At 35.4% G+C, this 22902-nt stretch overlaps 1 protein-coding gene across 2 annotated transcripts in view; it reads right to left on the bottom strand.

The window, feature by feature from the left end:
- The window catches only part of ITGAV (integrin subunit alpha V), a 92024-nt gene that overhangs the window by 36830 nt on the left and 32292 nt on the right, over nt 1-22902 (bottom strand). The window contains exons 3-12 of one of the 2 annotated variants that reach the window (XM_003907705.5): nt 22339-22430; nt 19092-19206; nt 13802-13863; nt 11322-11367; nt 8166-8291; nt 7262-7306; nt 5759-5802; nt 5614-5670; nt 3173-3225; nt 2225-2427 (exon numbers count right to left, since the gene is read on the bottom strand). In XM_003907705.5, coding sequence (XP_003907754.1) covers nt 2225-2427; nt 3173-3225; nt 5614-5670; nt 5759-5802; nt 7262-7306; nt 8166-8291; nt 11322-11367; nt 13802-13863; nt 19092-19206; nt 22339-22430 — 843 coding nt within the window. Of the gene's footprint in view, nt 1-2224; nt 2428-3172; nt 3226-5613; nt 5671-5758; nt 5803-7261; nt 7307-8165; nt 8292-11321; nt 11368-13801; nt 13864-19091; nt 19207-22338; nt 22431-22902 lie in introns of those variants that run through there. The other variant, XM_021923779.2, reaches the window with a different exon arrangement.

Here is a 22902-nt window from a genome sequence, read left to right as displayed (position 1 = left end):
ATCTGTTGAGTCTGGAAGATCCTATACTTTCACACAATCAGTTTCTTCCTTTGATCATTTTAGTTGCTCTTTCCTGTTTTTCTTTATTTCCTCTGCTTTTCCTGGAAGAGTACTGATCAAAACTGCACATAATTACCTTTGGGCTATATAAAATTTTGGAACATAACTTTATTGTTTTGTTCTCAATATCCCTCTTGATGATGCCTAGAGTGCGGGTAGGTGGAAAGATAGGAATATAGGAATACAGGAGCAATGACACTTAATGTCTTCATGTGTGAACAACAACAAAAGATCTAACTTATAACTAATAGAACATATATATGCATAATGTAACTATATTTACACATATGTATTAAATACTACACATAAATACAGCTCAGATAATTTTTCACTAAAGACATTATCATTCACAGTCTACTGTTTGGTACAGTAAGACCCAAGGAGAAACCCTGGGAGACCATGATCATCCTCTATGGTATCTATCTATATTTTACCCCTTTGTAAAATCATTGTAAAACTTCACATTTTTTAAGCTGTTGTCTATATTTGTTGTACTGACAGATAATACATTATAACAAAAACTTAGAAAGCTGGAAGAGATGTTGGCTAGATCATGATAATGAGAAAACTTTCTTTAAAGTAACTGGAATAACATCAAGACAAGGTGACAGCAAATATGACCAGGCTTCCCAGAAAACCTGGGCGACAGAGGCTCAGCTACATAGCAAAGAATTCATTAACTTTATTCATGGTGGAACCTCAAACTTAGCCCTGTGTTTCCTATGTAGTTTTTGTTATGATTAAGTAATGATTTGGTCTGTTCTATAGTGTTCTTTTCACATTTTATTATGAACTTCATACCGTAGCTCCATTTGATTTATGCTAAGTTCTCTTGGCGGTAAAAATCTTCAAGCCTCTATTTTAGGTAGCAAATGTACCTTTGAGTAGATGTTCCATACCACTGAAACTTCTATGGTTGGCCAGGCACAGTGGCTCACATCTGTAATTCCAGCACTTCGTGCTGCTGAGGCAGGAGGATCACATGAGCTCAGGAGATAGAGACCAGCCTGGGTAATATGGCAAGACCTCAGCTCTACTAAAAATCAAAAAAATTAGCAGGGCATGGTGGTAGGAGCCTGTAGTCCCAGCTACTCAGGAGGCCAAAGTGGGAGGATCTCTTGACCCTGGGAGGTCGAAGCTGCAGTGAGCCATGATTGCACCACTGCATTCTAGCCTGGGTGACAGTGAGATGCTGCCTCAAAAATAAAAACAAAATAAAAAAATAAAAAAGAGAAAGATTAGCATCTAGGGTTAATCTTCCAGATGACACTTCTAGTAAATGATATCACCTACCCACAAGACAGGTGTGAAATCTTGAGGGCAAACAACATTTACCTTTCCACTATTATTTGAGACATACAACAAGTCATCTGTATTTTTAAAGTTTTCTTCTTAATGTATACCTTTCCTTTAAGTTTTAAGGAGGCATATGCTTACTATACTGTTGATTACACAAACTAGTTCAACTATCCATTCTGTGGTCTCTAGAAAGGTTTTTAATAGATTTTTTAAAAAAATTCTTGGTAATTTGTAACCAATATTTCATGTTTCTGAAAAGAGTTCTAAAGTAAAAGCAAACTTTCCTTTTTAAAGATATCGACAACTATTAAAATGGTACTATTATAAAAGAATAGGCTTATACTTTCAATATGCCACCATGAAGGGAGATATAACATCCCTCAGAACATTTTGGACAGCTACAACAAAGTTATGGCTTTAAAATTATTAATGGGAAATCATATCTTTGAGGTATGCATTAGTCAGCATTGCCTTGACAATGTGCCTAGAAGCATTTTTTTAACACTTGTAGCCAAATGAACAGAAGAGGGCACTGCTGCTAAGCAGGATGCAGAAACACATGAAGCCACCAGCTAGCAGGAGGTGCCAGGGGAATGAAGGTTCATTTCAGAAAGTAATCATTCTGACCTTCTAATTTGAGGCTGAGTGAATAATAACTCATGAGAGTCAATTTTTGAAATCTTTGCTCTGATTTTTAAAGAAAAATAGCAATCTGTCTTTAAATTTGGTGTGTTACTCACTGACACACAATCCACCTTTCCAGGAAGGAGATTTGCTTGTGTAGACTCCTACAGATGGAGTTACAGGACTTTTCCAGGGGGACACAGATAATCAGGGACCTGCAGCTGCTAAACTTTGATCTTACCATTGAAACCATCCTGGTCCAGATCTCCCAAAGGAGCGATGGCACTGCCAAACCGTGCAAAGACCTCAAACCCATTCAGCTTTGTTGTCTGGAAGTCTCCTGAAGCTCTCTGTAGAGACACTGAGACCTGCCCCACCTCCTGGAGTTTGCCATCAGAGCCACGATCCATGAAGAGAGGTGCTCCAATAAACACATCTGCATAACTAAAAGAACAGAATCTTCTCACCAAAGCAAGATCACATTTCATATCTTAGTAGGCATTTTCTTTCTTATTACAACTCACTTTTCCTCTTTCTGCATCTCTCACACCCACAGTGAAACACAAAATGATTACCAGAGCACCCATTTCAAATTCAAACCTTCCTTTAATTCTTTTAAGAAACTATGAGTAATTCATACAATTATTTGTTCATGTTATAAAAGCTACTGAAAAAAACAGAACATACACAGAGGTTTTCTTTTTTTTTTCTATTTTATTTTATTTTATTTTATTTTTGAGACGGATCTCATTCTGTCTCCCAGGCTGGAGTGCAGTGGCGTGATCTCGGCTCACTGCAAGCTCCGCCTCTTGGATTCATGCCATTCTCCTGCCTCAGCCTCCAGAGTAGCTGGGACTACAGGCGCCTGCCACCACGCCCAGCTAAATTTTTGTATTCCTAGTACAGACGGGGTTTCACTGTGTTAGCCAGGATGGTCTCGATCTCCTGACCTTGTGATCCGTCCACCCTGGCCTCCCAAAGTGCTGGGATTACAGGCATGAGCCACCACACCCGGCCACAAACATAGAGGTTTTCTAGAATTCATGATTAAGGTTGCTTCAAATTGTTTCCTTAAACAAAAAGATTAGCAGAAAAGGAATACAAAAACAGCAGAAAAAAATGTTTAGTTTGAGTAAAGTATTCATAAACATGAGAAGATAACTTTCTGGAAACATTTTTTTAAACTTACTCATCTCCATTAATGTCAGTGGCAGCTACAGAAAACCCGAAATATGCAGCCATCTGGATGAAAAGATGAAAATGAAATGTTTATATTTCATTCAATTAGTTTAGACAATTAACATTTGTAAGATATGTACCAAATAGAAAGGGTTATTTTTTTTCTCTGCATATAGTGCTTCAATCTAAATGTCTTGTCTTTTGTTTATTCTACCAACACAATGACAATCAGGTAATGAGGCTTGTTGTTTTCCTAGACACAATATATTCCTAGGACACAATATATTACATGTATATCATTCCAGTGTTGTTGACATATGACATTTAAGTCTAAGGACTATCAATTCTCCTTGGGCCTACCCTATTATCTCCCTTTCTCTCCATTTCCCAAAACATATCAGACACAAGCACACTAACAAAGATATATAGTCACAGACAAATGTTGTGATTGAACCCAACAAGTTTTATATGGATGCCTATGTCATGAGGTTAATAAATAATTATTCATAATAGATAATAATTGGCTCCCCTATGTGAAACTACTACTACTGTTTAAAAATTACTATTTGGAAAGATATTGAAAGGAGCTCATTTTTGTGTCATACCTCTATCGATTACTTGCCACATGGTTTTGCTTTTGAATTACACACAGTACAAATGTGTTTGGGTCTATTATGAGCTTATAATGCACAGGGAGCAGAAATGTCCTTTTCCCTACCACAGGACACCACTGGCTTTCATAGGGTGAGCAGCTTAGCTGTAAATAAATGTGAAAAAGGAAAGCTCTAAAGAGAGCTCAAAGTGCAAAACAAAACTAAAAGAGATGACAGATTAAATACAAAGTAAGGTGAAAAATGAGTCAACAAACCAAACAAGGAAAGTTAGCAATGCTTCTCAAATTTGATTGGCTCAGCTATCAAGAGAGAATGATAAGGGAGATTCCTACATTATCTATTTTGGGTTGATACAGTGTAATTGGGAAAATGAAAGGTGTGTTCTGTTTTAAATGACAAGATCAAAGCTGATGAAATAAAACATACTGTGCTTGGGGTACAAGGTTGATGTGCTGACTAGAGTGTAACAGAATAATATTCATGGGCCTTAGTGACCTACAGTGTTTGGCTTGGAAGTGTAAAGAAAGGATGGCATTTACTGAGACACATTTTGTCCCGGGCACTATGATTCAAATGTTTTCTTTTGATTCTCACAACTGTCCCATGAGGAAGTTGCCAGCATCCCTATTTTTATAAATAAGGAACCAAATTTTCAGCAGCAAATACCTTATCCAATGCAATAACAGACTGAGCATGGAAAACCCAGGTTTGTACCCATATAAAAGCCAAGTTTCCCACTCCTCCCTAGTCACCCCCACTTCCCAACAGTAGAAGAAGAATAAAGCAAGTATCACTGACTGCATGCAGTAGGATCCAGACTCATACATAGTCACCAGACAGGAGAAGCTGCTTGAGCTGGAGAAGTCACAACTGAACAAAGGGAACACCCCTGCAGCAACCCTAACTGCCTGTCAACTGCAGGGCTCCCCAGGTTGTGCCTCAATCCTGACTGCCACAGAAATGGGAAGAGGTTTCTGGGGACCATGAGTCTAGTCAGTCATCCTATCAATCCTATCCCAAAGCCCAACAATCTCAAGTGAACAAAAAGGCTTGGATCCCAGATCTGCAAGCTTTGAGAAAGATTTTTCTCTACCTACTGTTTACATTTTTCTTCATCATTACCAACTTATGGTATAATTATCTGAGACATACAACAGAGAATATTATAAAATGCCTGAACTTGCAGAGAATGTCTAATACTTAAAAAGCACTAGCATTTTTTAGCTGAGAAATATCTTATTTCATGTAGTACAAATGAAGTTCACTTGTAATATCTATAATACATACCTGTGCCATGCTTTCTGTTGCATCTAATAAAATTATAAGGCATAGATCATCCTTAGAAAAGAATTTAATGTTACCAGTAAAGAAAAAGAAAGTCTTTGTGGTTTTGTGTGTATGTGATTTTGTATTTCCTAAAAAAACAAAAAGGCAGACAAAAACAAGCCAAAATATCCAAATTACTTTGGCTAAAGCAAAGATGAAATATGTAAAGCCCATCTTATATGTAGAATATTGAATGTTATGGAATCATTAAATCATTCTGATACTGCCAAAGAAAGTTTTAAGACATTAGGAAACTCTGATAATAAAATATTGAGTGAAAAAGGCAAGACAAAATGAAAAATACAGAGTAAACCAATTTTTGTTTATACACACACACACACACACTCAAAAGAAAAATGATAATAGTTTGACCAAAATGATAAGAGTTGGATGAATTATCTATTTGATGAGATTATAGTTCACTTTTACACTTTTATATTTCACAAATCTACTCCAATGAGTACATACGGCCTTTATAGTGGGAGAGGGCGATCATATTCTGGAAGCATACCTGATCGCCAGTAAAATTGTATATGGAGGACATGTTCTTCCCATCATAAATATAAACCTGTGAAGGAAAAACAGAAATATATGAAATCTAGTAAAATAGAAGATAACTTAGAGATTTTTTAAAAAATACCTTTTAACTGTCCTACCATTCCCAAAGTCCTTGCTGCTCTTGGAACTCCTGAAACAAAGTCTGAAACAAAAAAACAAATTATTCATTTTTTAAGACAACACTGGAAGTTGCAGACAAGAAGTGACTATGTCAGCAAGCTTTAAGTTTTACTACTTCAGTTCAAAACAAACAATCGATTTAGAAAAACTGGTACTCTGTAATAAATAGCCCAGCATATTTAAACTATAAAATCAAAATTTACCAAATACAAATTCTTGAAGGCTCTCAAACATATGCAAATAAGCCTTCAAGTCATTTGTAATACTGTTAAACAAGAATAGACAAGATAAAGTAACCTAAGAACAAAGAAAAACTAAATGTACAGTAATGAAAAATAATACAGAGCAAACTGAAGTGGGGTAGATATGGCCGTGGCACAGAAATGTGATCAAAATCTGGTAAAGTCTGTGATTCCGAAATGCAGCTCTGAAGGAAGATGGATGGACAATGAGAGGATGGGATAATAACAGTACAGAGATGGCCCAGAAGGCAACAAAGGATGCCTAACGAAAGAAGAAACTAAGCCTCTCCCAGAGGAATGAATTTGCTGAAGGCAAGGAGGAAAACGCTAAAGAAATGACTAACAGTGTTGGGGGCTAAAAAGCAGCAGAAAGGAAAGGCACTGAAGCCAAGTGTAGCCATCTCAATTTCAGCAGCCACTAGAAGAAGTTTAGCACAGACCTAGCCTGGACTCTCGCCAGTGTGCCAACATCTCTCTCATTTCTTCTGTTACATTCCATAACAATGGTTTAAAACTGCTTAAAATTTTCTTTTTTTCTTTTTTTTGAGACAGGGTCTCGGCTCTGTCACCCAGGCTGGAGTGCAGTGGCAGGTGCAATCACAGTTCATGGCGGCTTCAACCTCCTTGGGCTCTGGCGATCCTCCCACCTCAGCCTCCTGAGTATCTGGACACTGGTGTGCATCACTGCCCCCAGTTAATTTTTGTATTTTTTCTAGAGGCTTGATTTTGCCATGTTGTCCAGACTGTTCTCGAATTCCAGGGCTCAAGGGATTCACTCGCCTTGGCCTCCCAAAGTGCTGAGATTACAGGCTTGAGCCACAGCACCCAGCCGCTCAAACTGCTTAAAATTTTCTTTTTTTTTTTTTTGAGACAGGGTCTCGGCTCTGTCACCCAGGCTGGAGTACAGTGGCAGGCGCAATCACAGCTCATGGCAGCTTCAACGTCCCTGGGCTCTGGCGATCCTCCCACCTCAGCCTCCTGAATATCTGGACACTGGTATGCGTCACCGTGCCCAGCTAATTTTTGTATTTTTTCTAGAGGCTGGATTTTGCCATGTTGTCCAGACTATTCTCGAGCTCCAGGGCTCAAGGGATCCACTCGCCTTGGCCTCCCAAAGTGCTGAGATTACAGGCTTGAGCCACAGCACCCAGCCGCTCAAACTGTTCAAAAATTTCAATGCCACATGTTTCAAATGCTTAATCTAATTTTTTTAAAGATTATAGTTCGAGAACTTCATACCATCTATGCCATCACCATTGAAATCTCCGACAGCCACAGAGTAACCTAAACAGGAAACCAAAGGGGAGAAGCGTCAGGACAAGGAAGTTATCTTCAGCAGGCTTGTTGAGTAAGCATTCCTTGAAAATATTTTCAAGAAACTCCTTTAATTATGTAATATTTTGTCCCCTAGTCATAACAGATTCATATGTATATGACACATAAATTTTAAATGAAACAACTCAGTTAAATACTCAAATAGGCTATTGTTATTATAAAACTACAATTGTCTTATTAACTTTACAAAGGAGTCTGTTAAAAATGGCAAATTTACAATTCATCAAAAAGAAGCAACAAATAAATTCTCTCAGCAAGTACTATTTCTGTCATATATGACTTGTTTTAATATATCAGAAAGAAATTTAAAGAGAGAACACATGTTAATAAGTCCTAAAGACCAAAACTTTTATTTAACATCATGAATAAAACTTCAGGAGTTCGAATGCCTCCATTTGAATCTCTGAACAGCAAGTTACAAGCGAATGACTTTGGGCAAGTTATTTTGCATCTCAGTGCCTTGGTGTTTTCACCTACAAAATGAGAATAATACAATATGCTTGACTTGTGAGGATTAAATGAGCGAATACAAATCAAGTCACCTTGAGGAATGCCCAGAACACAGTAAGCATATCTTAAAAGCTAGCTATTATTATTATCACTGCACAAATAATCGCTCTCTTCAATTTCAATTACTGAAATGTAACATAACCAAAGTACTCATTAACAATTTGAAATTGTATATTCTGTATGTTTTTAAAAATCCTAATCTATTTCACATAAAATATTTTTCTGCTTAGAAGACCATAAGCAGATAAAAGCAAATATACCACAATTCCAAAAATGAGTAAATGTTGGTTTTACCTACCCAAATAACTGTCATCAAAAATAGCTTGTGCAGTCCGAGTTGCTAATTGGTTATTATACTTGATGCTGTAAACATTGGGGTCATATTTAGATACGATTTCTGCCACTTGATCCGAAATAAGCTGACCTAAAAAGAAGTATATAGATGTGTATATATATATAAAATAAATAACCTTCGAATGGGATCTTTATGATTTTATGATGCAGATAATGTACCTGCATGAAAGAAAACAATATTAGATATTAGTGCTTCTAATTATTAGCCTTACATAATTCTCCTTGATCATACTCAATTTGAAAATGGATATTCTTAACTTAAAATTATTTCTGTTTAAGCCAGTACTTAAAATCAGTCTCCGTTAATAAAAATTTAAGAAAACAGGATTTGTCTTAAACCACTAGAAAGCAATGTTAAATATATGGAATAATGAAATCAAAGGCTATCACCCAACTAATCCATTAAAACATGAAAAATTTACTGACACAATACTGTTACCTTTATCATCAGAATGACTGCTTCAATTGATATCTTTTTAACTAGTAATTTAAACATCTTTAGGAAACAACCTGAATGGATGAGTTCACCTTTGTTCACAACCTTGTTGTTAAGTAGACAAGAAATCTAGATGACTAAACAAAAATCAGCTTGCCCTCCATGCCAAGAAAGGATAGCTGGTTTATTAAATGTTATCTCCACAATATGGATACAATAATCTCTTATCATTCCTGCTGTTTTAGAAAGAAATGTGTAACAGCTAACATTTTCAGTCCTGTTCCCATCTGTTCAGTCACAGAGATTGAATCTACAGGACAGAAACACTTTCTCTGTCTTTATCACTACTTTATCATCTGGGCTTAAGCAGTACCAAGAACATATGAAATTCAAAAAATATTTCCTGAATCGAAGAACAGAGGAAAATTCATTATTTCTTCTGAATAAAACATTATTCTTTTCCCCATTCTAACAACTACAATTCTGAGATCTGTGGAAAAATTCATTCTAACGTACTTATCCAGGGTGACATCTGCTGATTTTAATGTTATTAAAACAAAATACTATCTGCCAATTCACTGAGTCTGCTAGCTATATATTACATAAAACTTGTAATAAAATTTTAATAAATATATTAATAGTACCTCTCTGTCCTAATTTATTACTGTGTCCTAATTATTGCACATTCCTATTTATATTATTCTTATTTATGCAATACCTATGACATTAAAAAAAAATTCATACATGTTCACAGCTATAGCTCTTAAAAAGACAGAGTTAACAAGTAGTCCTAACTGAGAATCACAAAATTTAGTTTCCTTGACAGTTTTGCTTCCTAGGCATCCGCATCAGATACTTCCTTCCCCTCCACTGAATGACATAGTCAGCAATAAAGAAGAAAAATAAATCTGTATTTCTATACCTAACTAGAAAGTATTAATATCCCCTATTTTCTCATATGTACTTTAGAACTGCTATTTTTGTTGTAAAACAGTAAAACTCAATTATAATTTTTTAAATCATTTTATTTCCCAATAGATGTATAATCCATAGAAATTCCAATTTTTCAGTTTTGCTATGTTTTAGAAAGAGACAGGGATCACATTCTGATCCCTGTGATGCCTGAATTTTCTCTTTTTTTATTCCCTCCTTTGCCTTCTCTTTCAACATTTTACTTATTCCTATTTTTCATTCCTTCTTATTCTCCTTCCATTCTGTCATCCTCCAGCAAATCTCCTTCTTTAGCTTCCCTCTCCACAAGACAAAAGCAAGCATGAGTTTTTCTACAAAGAAGCAATTCAGGAAAGCATAGTGTAGAATACAAGAGTAAAATTTGAAACTTTCAAATCAATACAGTCAAAGGATTTCTAATTCTTCCAAACACTGACAATGCTTGAATATCAGAATGCTAATACAAAATAGTTCAACTTATAAATAGTACTTTTTAGCAGAAACTAAACATGTCAATATATTAATGAGATAAATAACTGTATATCTCTAATGATACACAAAGAAAGCAAATATTCAGTTATCTATTTTCAAACTGTCAGCAATAATCTGTTGTACATATATTCGAATGACAATTTAATTAGGCCTCCCAGAATGACTGAAGAATAATATAATAATGTATCTTTATATCAATGCCAGTTTAACATTTTTTAAAAACCTAATAAGATTCTCTAATTTTATTTTATTTTATATATATATTTTGAGACAGAGTGTCTCTCTGTTGCCCAGACTGGAGTACAGTGGTATGATCTTGGCTCACTACAACTTCCTTCTCCTGGGTTCAAGTGATTCTCTTGCCTCAGCCTCCTGAGTAGCTGGGATTACAGGCCCCCACCACCATGCCCAGCTAATATGTGTATTTTTAGTAGAGACAGGGTTTCACCATGTTGGCCAGGTTGGTCTCTAACTCCTGACCTCAGGTGATCGCCTACCTTGATCTCCCAAAGTGCGGGGATTACAGGCGTGGGCCACCACACCTGGCTTTATTTTTTAATTTTTTATTTTTTTGGCAGAGACAGGGTCTCACTTTGCTGCCCAGGCTGGTTGTGAACTCCTGGCTTCAAGTGAGCCTCCCGCCTCAGCTTCCCAAAGTGCTGGCATTACAGGCATGAGTCAGGGCACCCAGAAAAGATCTTCAATTTTTAGGAAGTCCACAAACACCTAGAGATCATTCTCAATATCAGTAATAAGAAAATAATCACTTAAATATCCTAATGAGCAACTTCAAAATACTTTCAAAACCTGCAACTTTTAGAATGCTACAGTTGGCCTATACAGATTGGTTTTGCACACTGCCTAATGATTGTTTCATGGCCCCTAGAGTATAGATATGAAGAAGTATATATCACACACAATAAAAATAAATTACTTAAAATTACTATATATATTTACTTTTAAAATATATTTAACATAAAAGTATGTATTTACTCTTTAAATATTTAGTTTATTTTCTTCTAGGAATATACACACATTTAATATATATGATATATGTTATATTCTTTTAAAAAACACTGTGTAAAATGGAGTGTTTGTATACTTTAATTGTATTTCCATTTCTTTCTTTAAAATAATTTGTAAAATGTCATAGGCATACAATAAGCCAGGTGAATCAGTGACACATAGTCAATAATTGTAATTTAAAAAATATTAACCTACCTTGCCAATAAAAGCTACCAGGACCACCAAGAAGTACTCTGTCAGCCTAGATGAAATCACACAACAAAAAGGTATATATTTAAAGAACAAGTATCTCTCAAAATAGAAATCAATGAAAAACATAAGATATATATGTATTTGTATATATGACTGACCAATACAGTAATGTATCTTTATATCACTACCAGGTTAATTAAGATGCTTTTTTTTTTTTTTCTCCCCCGTATAAACAAGGTCTTCCCTCACCTAGGCTGTTCTCAAACTCCTGGCTTTAAGCAATCTTCCCAGCTCAGTCTCTTAAAGTGTTGAGTCTTATATGTACCTGTCTATCTGTCTGTCTGTCTATCTATCTATCTAATCTATATTAAGGCAAACAAAATCATAAATCTCAAATTCATCTAACTCAGTTTCAGTGGTTTGCACTGTATCTTTTCTAAAACAAAATTTAAAAGAAAAGTTATAATGTATTCATTTAATATATGAAAATATACAACTTCTTGTGGATCTTGGCTGCTTCACATATTTGAAATGAGGTACTAATGCAATGTATTATCAGGTTACAATTTTTTAAAGTCACTTCTTAATTTTGTATATTAAATTTGTGACTACATATAGCAAATTTTCTTTCTATAATCACTGAAGAATTTTCTGCTAAAGGAAATACTTTTAGTGTCTCAGATCTAAACAGGAGTGAAGTTGAGAATAAAATTTTCAGGGTGTATTATACATATACAAATTATGCTTGCCTAGCATTTCTTACATTTAACTAACTAAAAGTGTCTAATTCTAGGTATATTGTGTTTGAGCACAATATTTTAGAAATCTCTTCTTGCTGGAGGTAAGATACATTTTTTTCCCCTCCAAATGTACATATAGCCCTTCCAAGTTTTCAACAGACAATCTTTTGCCTTGGCTATGTAAAAGACACTTCTAAGTCATCTGCCCTAAAAATACATCCTTTTCTCAGAAATGTGTTTAAGAAGGTGAACACCTAATTTAGCAATGACTTTCACAGTATGAGAGTACTTTTGGGGTTATGGTTGTATAGGCATAAATACAGAAAAGATGGACATTATATATTTTAAAAATATATAATACCTATTTGGAAATGTATCATACAAGTTTAAACCTAATATTTATTAATATACTTTATCTCCGGCTTACTTACATTCTGAATTTTGAGTAATATAGTATGAAATTTAGAGTATTAAAAACAAATTACCTAGTAAGGAGAGTTAACTATAATTATCAGTACCTAGTCTAGAAAAAAATTAATAAAATACAAATACAGATAAAATATAATTTGTTTTTAAAAATTGAGACGAGGTCTTGCTCTGTTGCTCAGGCTGGAATGCAGTGGCATGAACATGGCTCAATGCAGCCTCACTCACTGCAGTTCAAGCAATCTTCATGCCTTAGCCTCCCAAATAGCTGGGACCACAAGCACATGTCACCATGCCTGGCTAATTGTTAATTCTTTGTGGAGATGGTGTCCCACTATGTTGCACAGGCTGGTCTCCTGGGCTCAAGTGATCCTCCTACCTCAGCCTCCCAAAGTGCTGGGACTACTGGCATGAGCCACCGCACCCAGCCTACAAATTTTTAAAATAAGAAAAATGTTTTATTAGTTCTTATGCATCATATTATTTCAATTTCAGTTGTTTTCATACATTTAAGGCACTTCTCTTTGCTCACATTTCTAAGAAAGCCTACATATAAGCTTTCTAAGGAAGGGCTACACACAATCAATCAACATATTTTTTAGATTTCTCTAGAAAGAATACTCTCAATTTGATATTCAAAATGTGCATACTTCCCCACCATCAAAATAAATAAACACACAAAAGAAAAGTAAATAAAGAAAAGTACTTCAGAAAATTTACCTTTGAACATTTAAATGGAATTCTTATTTTCAGAAAATAGATTAAAAATATCAATTCTGAAGAGAATATTAATTTAGTTAAAAATATATAGAGCCCTGCCTATGAGATTTCTTACAATTATTACACATTACATAAGTGAAGTCAGCTTCACTTAGTGCCTATAGGCACATAATAGATGGCAAACATGCATGTTTTCCAGCTTTTATGTAACTCTAATTTTGTAATAAAGCTCTCATTAACAGCTTTTGTAAGAAAAACAATTTTAATTAAAAATATAGAACTTTAATATGCTATAAATTCATATAACTGGAAATGTTAATATTAAGTCATAATAGTTACCTATCATTTACTGAGGAGATTGTCTACTTTCCTCCATTCCCAGAGTGATGGGGGATGTCTCCCTATTTCAAATAAGCAATGTTTACTAGGGAGGGAATAATATAAGACAAAGAATGTCAAAATGAATGGATCGTTTTATTAACTGTTTTCATTAAAGAGGTAACAGCTGTAAAGGGGCTGAGCGACCAGTTTATTTTTAACCACAGTTTAGTCAGTAAGGTAGGTCTGAATCTCTTTCAGTCTTAAATGAGAACTTACTTTAGTAAAATCAATGCTGAATCCTCCTTGACAAAATCCCTGTCCATCAGCATCAATATCTTCTAAAATAAAAAGATTGGAAATATACACAAACCCAAAACAAAGAACACAAAACAAAACATGAGAAAACCTGGTATCACTAGAATCATAAGATAATGTACTATTTTCTGAGAGTGGTCATTCACTCGGGCACTTAGTTATTACCACATTCCAAGAGAGTGAGTATGCATGTTTATCAGCACCATTTACTCAGATATGGAAACAAAGATTAAATACCTGAACCAGTCACCAGAGAACAAAGAAACCAACTAAAATGATAAATTTCAAACCCTTTTTTTATCCACAATCCACAAAAAGATTATAATTTATATCACAACCCAACACACATTGTGTGTATAAAACATATAGAGACAACTTAAAATCTTACGAAACAATATTTGTATTATTGCATAGAATACACTCTAACATTTGCTATTTTATTTCATTCTATTTTTTTAGAAAAACTATTGCGGTTGTGACCTACTCCACTGATTCCATAAAACACTAACAAGTTGTGATCTGCAAGTTAAAAGTTCTGATCTGAAATTCCTTTCTTCCTATTACCCTAAGACCTTTGTTATTATTAATAGCAGCAAAGAGATACATACACACCTATACATTATAGCCAACAACAAAGATGAATAACATAGCTCAGAATTTCAGGAAATGGACAGACCAGAACTTAATGCTCTTCAAAAAGTAAAATATAAAGCTCTCCTCACACGTTTAGTATGGAGATCTAATTAAAGTAACCATCTTTTCATGACACTTTCGGGTATTTTCCAACCATAGTAGGCTCAATAGTTTTGCTCTCGTGTAGTTGTTCCCTTTTTAGTAGTTCTCACAGAAAGGGACTAATTCTGAGCAATTAGCCAATTAATTTAAATTAATTTAAATCATGAGCAATACAGTACCTAGAACACATGTAAGGATGAATCTGAACACTTCCCCCTTATTTTACTTTGAGGATAACAGAGAACAATGGAAAACACTATCCTTCAGTTATCAAAGATTTACTGTGGCCAATGTTACAAATACATTAAAAAGTTGTACTGTTACTTTATTTGCCACCCAAATACAGGAACCAAAAATATCTGTTTTCAGTCATAAGGACAAACTTCTAAGGACTTCTGCCAAATAATCCCATCAGAAATTTTGAACCCATTTTTAAAACCTGGAAACCGCCCAAAGATTACATATTTAATATCTAAATTTTTTTAAAGTTTTTTTTTTTTGTTTTGTTTTTTTTTTTTAAGAAAATAGCCTCAAGAGTATAATGCTAAACCAACGTAAATTTTTCTAACCAAAAGGGAGTGGGAAAATGTGGGGCTGGGGTTTCCAGCGTCCAGTGAATCAGACTAAGGATTTCTGCTCTAACCTCAAGTTAGAGCAAGTCAGCTATTTATTTCCTTTATTCAAGTTGCATCTGGGGAACTATTTCAAGCTATTTATAAAGACATCCTTTTTTTGATTATCATACTGTACAATTATCTGCTTTATTTGGTTTCCTAGAATATCCAGTTAAAAAGCATGACTGTCCCTTAAAATTTTCTTAACAGGTATATATTAAACTGAGTGCTTTTGCCAATTTAAAGACTTCATGTTGAATGTAAACTATTTTGGTGCAGGCTCTGGTACTTATTCCTGCAGATGGTTAACACTTCTCCCACTTGTTAGGTCTTGTAATGACATTACAAATAGTAATATTATTGATTCTGATAGTAAGATCAGCTAGGGTTTATTAAGCCTTTACTCTGAGTCAGGTATTATGCTAAAGCATTTTACATGACATTATCTTTTTTAAGTCTTTATACCAATCCTGTGAGAGATACTATTATTACTCAATAATTTGTACAGATAATGGAACTGATGCTTAGGGAAATTAGGTAACTTGACCATGGCCAACCAGCTAGTAAATAAGAGAGTGAGACTTGAACCCAGAGGTGCCTATACCACTACACTGCACTGTCTTAATAATATCTTTATCAATCCCTGAGTAATGACAAAGGGAAAGGAAAAGCCAACTAGAAATCATTACTGAGAAAAATCTATGTTCATATAATATTAGCATCAGAAGGCAGACAGAAGGAACAGAAGATTCAGTCTGATCATGGAGTTGAAAGGGTATTCGCATCATATGATTCGTGGCTAGGCAATTTAGAACAGAAGAACATCTGATCTACTGCATAATGTCCTTTGTCATTGCTCAGGAAATGATAAGCATATTGTTGATTTCAGACAGTGCAGTGTAGTGGTGTAGACACGCGTGGGGTCAGGTCTATACTCTTATTTACTAGCTGGTTGGCCATGGTGGAGTTACTTAATTTCCCTAAGTAACTTGGCTTTTTGTTTTTTGAGGTTGTTTTTTATGCTTTTGCTAAGAGTTGAGGTTTTATCATGCAGTTATGAAAAAGCTGAAAGCAAATGTAATCAGTAATAAGGTAAGTTAGTAACAGACAGTGAAATTCCTTATCCAGGATGTCCACATAAGTCAGGTTAAAAACAGAACAAACCAACTACCCAAACCACCAAAACAAACAAACAAAAAGAAAAAAACCAAAAGCAAACAAACAAATAAACAAAACAACCCACAATCTGCCACCAAGACAAGCAAAGTTACTAAGAAGTTAGCAATGTAGTCCCACAAAACTGACACCACCTCATAAAACCAATTATTGGTTTGCATAATTTACTGAAGTATGAAACAGATAAAAAAAACACTAAATTTATATCTCTGAAGTTCTTTGTGTGAATTGGTGTTTTACCAATGATGAAACAAAGGCCCAGAGTGGTTAGGTGAATTACCCACAGCTATAGGTGGATTGTCAGCAGAAAATCAGAATATAACCCAGGTTCTCAGACTTCCACTCCTAAGTCTTCTTCTCTGAACAAGATGCCCTTCATAATTTAGGCCTATAGGTGGTTTAATATTTCAAAGGTTGAATCAAAAAGCATGTACAATAATCAAGGGTTACTGAAAACGCCAGGCCTATTAGAAACAAAGGCATGCACTTTGCTTTTTTGTTTTTTGAGATTGTTCTTTAAGCTTCCCCTAAGATTTCAGGTTTTATTATTTAGATCAGGGTTCTGCAAACTTTTCCTGTAAAAAGCCGAACAGTAAATATTTTAGGCTCATAGTGTAGCAACTCAACTCTCAGAACTCTACTAGATCATTATAGATAACACATCAACAAATGGGTGTGGCTGTATTCCAATAAAACTTTATTCACAAAAAGAGGCCCACAAGCCACAGTTCATTGACCCGATTTGGATACCTTAGAAAATATAGCTTTAAATGACTTTATACTTTCTGTGCCTAAACCAAATAAGAGCATTCTGTGAACAAGGGAATCATCGTTAGAATGCATGTTTTCAGGAGATTTCCATGTATTCTTACATATCAGGAATTATTCAAACCTAGGTCATGAAAGCAGTAGGTATTCTTTATAGAAAAGCTGTGCTTAATACAGAAGCAACTGAAATGGAAAACATTTTCTATTGTGAATAATGTAGAGGAAAGGTTCTTTTGGAATAGACAAACTTAGGTTTAAATCCTCATTTGACCATTCAGAACTTCAACACTGACCTATTCTATATGTACCCTGAAAATAGTGAAAGTCAGTCATAACAGCTACTTCTCTACATGTACTTGATGCTCCAGAGTGGGTGGCTTGCTCCTTTTGTTTACTCCTGCTTCTTTGCACCTCTTTCTGCCCAGAATACCCCTACTCTCAACCCCATGAGATATGGAAATAAAATTGCTTCAACTATGTGAATCTCAGTTCCCACATGCATCAAATGAAAATAAGGGTGTATTGTGTGTGTGTGTACATCATATAAGTAATAAGTAACAAACCTGGCATACAATGGTTAACTCATTCTTCATAGCTATTAAATTATCTTCTCAAATAGGAACATTTTTGCAATAAAGAAATTAAAAATACAAATTTAATCTTCAGATTCTCTACATACTACCAAAGATGACAGTACCATAACCAAAATACCAACATAAAGATGGCAGTACAGATGGCATCCAAGCCCTGAGGATAAAGCCTCAATTTCCCTCATCCTGTGCAGTGTATGTTTTCTAACCTAATTTTTTCTCTTTCCTAACAAACAATACAGATTTGGGCAGGTATCACTCTTTTAATGTTCACTTCCCACTTATAATAGGTAGGATCAAAGTGTTGGGCTAAGAAAATAAGTGTTTATTGAAATAATCTGCAGTTTCCTGTAGGTTTAACTACTTAGAATTTGGAGGACAGAACAGTCCCTTTGACCTGGTGTCACATGTCACCTAACATGGACAAAACAAATATAGGAGTAAGAGTCTTACATGTTGTGCATTTGTTACTAATTTTCTCTAATAAACTATGTGGTGACCAGTGGAACACAAAAAATAATGGCCTTAGGGCTCTAGGCATAAACACTATACTACATTTCAGTAATCTATTTTTATGCTTCTGGTACAAGGAAGATCTAAAGTAGTAGCTAATTCAGCAAAGGGTAGCGGGACACAAAAGGATTGGAATCTCCAAAGAGAAGAGGATGTACAGATTTTGGAAAAGCATAATCAAAATTATAATTGCTTCAAGTCATCTTTAGTCATGATATTAATTCCTTTTGAAATTTCAAGTAATATTAGCAAAGAGCATAAAATCCTCTGGATCACCAAAAGGGGGTGGGCTTGGTAGCAGGTTAACAAAGAAACTCTGATTAAGAGCAGGAAAATTCAGAGTCAAGACTCCTGAGTTCGATGTTCATCTTCCTATATAAACTTTGGCTCTTTAAGACATAATATTTTTTACTTTCAACATCATTATTAGTATAAAGCAGGAGTTCTCAAACTTTGGTATCTATCAGAATTGCCTTGCAGAGTCTGTTAAAAATTCAGGTACCCAGGCCTGACCTAGAGCTACTGAATCAGAATCTTTAGTTGTAGGGTCCACATCTTCTCTGTTAGAGAAGCTCAACTGAGCATCTTTTGACTATTAGTCATCAAAAATACAGATTCTTAAAATCATATACGAATGAAGGAAGATGAAAATGAGTTCTTAGAAAAAGTAAGCCTGTTTACTTCACATTTGTAATCTCTTTACCTTAGTAGGATTGTTTTCATTTTGTTCTCATAATATGTCTATATGTTTTTATCACACACACACACACACACAGACACATGCACACTTTTTTTTTTAACAAACTAGGCTTCCTACCCCTCTTCTTAAAGGCTGGTACAATATCCTGTACATACGTGATCTGCATGGAGCATACTCAACAGTCTTTGTTCCATCTTGAAGAAAGCATGTTCCAACAGGCTCTCGCTCCTGTTTCAACTCAGTCCTCCAATGGTACAATGGGGCACAGGCCTAAAATCAAAGGTTTAGTCCATGACATAAAGATTTTTTAAAATTTAGTGTTTCAGATGCTTTATACTACTTCAGAATATAACACCACTTTCTCTTTTTTTGAGATGGGGTCCCAGTCTGTTGCCCAGGCTGGAGTGCAGTGACGTGATCATGGCTTACTGCAGCCTTGAACCTCTGAGCCCAAGTAATTGGCCTTACCCTCTTGAATAGAATGTGGCATGGGACCACATGTGAATGCCACCATGCCTGGCTAATTTTCTAAAATTTTTTGTAGAAACGGGGTCTCACTATGTTTCCCAGGCTGGTCTCTGACTGAACTCAAGCAATCCTCCTGCCTCAGCCTTCCAACATGCTAGTTGTAAGCTAACACACCCACCACACCTGGCCAACTTGCAAAGCATTCATAGAAATTAATCAAACCTATCCTATACCTTAAATTCCTTATCATAGTGGTAAATAAAGATTTTAAAAGAAGTCTTTGTCTCACATTACTCCGAAGGCCATATTTGTGGTCCAAATTTTTTTTCAAAATAGTTAGAAAAATTGTTATTTCAGGTAGTGTATTTCTTGACGTAATATGCTATGCTAAAGGTAGAGACCAAATTAGGTTTTGAACTAAGTAACACTCATGCATATGGAATATATCCCCTAAATTATACAGCAAATAATTTATTAAGAGAGCAAAAGAATGTGCAGTATTTACTTTATTTACTTTCCAAAAAAACTGACCTTTTTGTTTTCAGCATTCTAGATTGAAATAGCACGTAGAGTAGCAGAGTAATGAATGCTTTAACAGCATAGTAATCTACCAAATGTGTAACAATTTATTTAGTGAAAAAGGTTTAATTGGTTTTCTATAACACTTTTTGAAGCAAAGTGCGAACATAAGCACTGCAGAACATCAGTACTGACTTATTCTATATGTACCCTGAAAATAGTGAAAGTAGGTCATAGCAGCTACTTCTCTACATGTACTTGATGTTCCAGAGTGGGTAGCCTGCTCCTTTTGCTTACTCCTGCTTCTTTGCACCTCTTTCTACCTAGAATATCTCCACTCTTAACCCAATCCTTCACCTCCAATTGCCGAAATGTGGCACATCCTTTAAAGTCTGCTGAAACTTCACCTCCTAAGCAAATCCTTCCCTATGCAGCATAATTAGATGAAAAAATAAAGGTAATAATAAATACTATGTAAATAATTAAAATAGGCGGAGCGGTCTCTGAGGAAATTAAATTAAAGCTGAAATCTGAATGACAAAGGGCTAGCCAAGTAGAAATCATAAAGACAACTAATACAAGCAGAGGGAACACAAACACTAAGGTACTAACTGAAATGATTTGGAATGTGGAAGAAATAAAGACAAGCCTGGCTTTAGTATGTAAGATGGAGTGAGAGGAGGCCAAAGACATAGTCAGTGACTTGTTTTTGGAGATGTTTTTAAGACAGTATGAGCTTGTCATACTTATTCAGAGAGTGATAGAAAGCCACTTGACTGTTTTAATCAAGGTAAAATGCTCTGGTTCACTCTGGTCCTTCTTGCAGTTAGGGTAAGAGAAGCAGCAGCAGGATGAGAAGAGCCATTGCATTGGTCCAAGGAGGTAATGATGGTGGCTTGTTGCAGGGTAGAAATAGCGGACATGTAGATCTACTGATAAATGTGAGATATATTTTTGAGACAGATTGTGAGTGCTCACTAGTGAATAGGGTGGAAAGCCAGGCCTCCTAATAAACTGGGAAATATATATATATATACACACACACATATATATATATATATATATAAAATAGTTTTTTATTTGTTTTTCTTCTTTCATGGAAGGAAACAAGAGTCCTATTTTGGCCACGTTCATTTGGAAGCCAAATAGGTAGTCCGGAAATATGACTTCAAGGATCCAGGGAGAATTAAAAGCTAGAGATATAGATTTGGGGATTATACTTACAGCCAAAGGAGAGACTAGGAACCTCTAGGTAAAAGTTGTAGTTAGAAGAAGCAAAGGAAGCTAAATAGAGATCAAGGACACCTCAATATTTGGAAATTGAATGGAAGAGGAGCCATTAAAGGAGACTACAAAAGAGTAGCTAGTAAGATAGGAGAAAAACCAGGAAAATACAGTTCACAGAAACCAAGAGAAGAAAAATTTAGTTAAAAAAAAAAAAGGGATGTTGACCATTCTGAATAATGCTGAGAGTGCAAGAAAGATAAAAATAAATACCAGCAGAGAAAACAAAACATAATGGTATGTATGTATGTACATATGTATAAATGCTAGTGGATTTCAGTGACCTGAAAGTCAATGGTGACATAGGAAAGGGAATGTGAAGTAAAGAACTGGGATGGCTACCATAGAAAACATTTCAGAAAGTGTCTGAGAAGAAGAGCAGAGGAATGGACAGCGGCATAGGGGGAGATGAGGCGAAGGAAGGTCGTTACTTCTTTTTCTTTGTTCTGTATCCCACTTCAACATCATGTTGTATTTTCAAAGAGAGGAAGTGGCCGGGCTCGGTGGCTCACGCCTGTAATCCCAACACTTTGGGAGGCCGAGGTGGGCGGATCACCTGAGGTCAGTAGTTAGAGACCAGCCTGGTCAATATGGCGAAACCTTGTCTCTACTAAAAATACAAAAATTAGTCAGGCGTGGTGGCAGATGCCTGTAATCTCAGCTACTTGGGAGGCTGCAGCAGGAGAATTGCTTGACCCTGGGAGGCGGAGGTTGCAGTGAGCCGAGATAGCACCACTGCACTCCAGCCTGGGCGACAGAGCAAGACTCCATCTCGGGGAAAAAAAAAAAAAAAAAAAGGAGAGAGAAAGAGAGGAAGTATTAAAGCATTTGTTAACCAAAGCCACACTATTCCTATACTTGGCTGGGTGGAAATAAACTGATAGGAACTATCAAGTGGGGCAGGTAAAACAAAGTAGGAATGAGGGTGAAAAGAAGTGAAAGCCTGTTGAAGAAGGGCAAGAGAGATGGCCTCTTTGGACACAGTGGCCTTTGATCAGAGCAGTCTTATGTTGTTATACCCTGCACCCTTGAGCATACTGAATTTTACTATCAGCCTGAAAATATAAAACCTCCTGTGTCTCTACATAAACTGACTAAACTCACCTGTGAGTAAATATCCAGAAGACTTACCAAAATTTTATCTTGTTTCGACCTCACAGATGCTCCAAACCACTGGTGGGACTTAAATTCCAATGGATCATCCTTGGCATAATCTCTATTGCCTAAAAAAGAATATTGTGAGTAGTAAGACCCAAAATATAGTGTTCTTAATATAACAGTTTATTTTTATCCAGCCAGGTTGAGAAATAGTACACCTTTGATTAATCAAATACTCCACTGGTTATTTTTCTCATATACACTTTATATACATTAGAGACTTTCAACTAATCAGAAACATAGAATACACGATAACCCAGAAGTGCCTTGGTATTATTATTAGTCCCATTAATTATCATAATACACAATTGAAAAAGCAATTGTAAATAGTTTTCCAGTTGCTCAACTGTTAGATAATTAACTATTAAATAAATACATATGATCATCTATTCCCAGAAGTTCTTTCTGTGGGGCATAAAGATATTTATGAAAATTAAATGGTATGAAACACTTTTGTGTAAAATGCTATAAAAGACAAGACTGAGACCTGTGCCTGTGACATAACAATGCAAGAATTAGAATCCAGGAAACTTGATT

The sequence above is a fragment of the Papio anubis genome, chromosome 10 (assembly GCF_008728515.1).
Source record: "Papio anubis isolate 15944 chromosome 10, Panubis1.0, whole genome shotgun sequence".
Taxonomy (NCBI): domain Eukaryota; kingdom Metazoa; phylum Chordata; class Mammalia; order Primates; family Cercopithecidae; genus Papio; species Papio anubis.
Note: the sequence above shows the minus strand (reverse complement) of the source record. Positions and strands in the feature narration are given on the sequence as shown.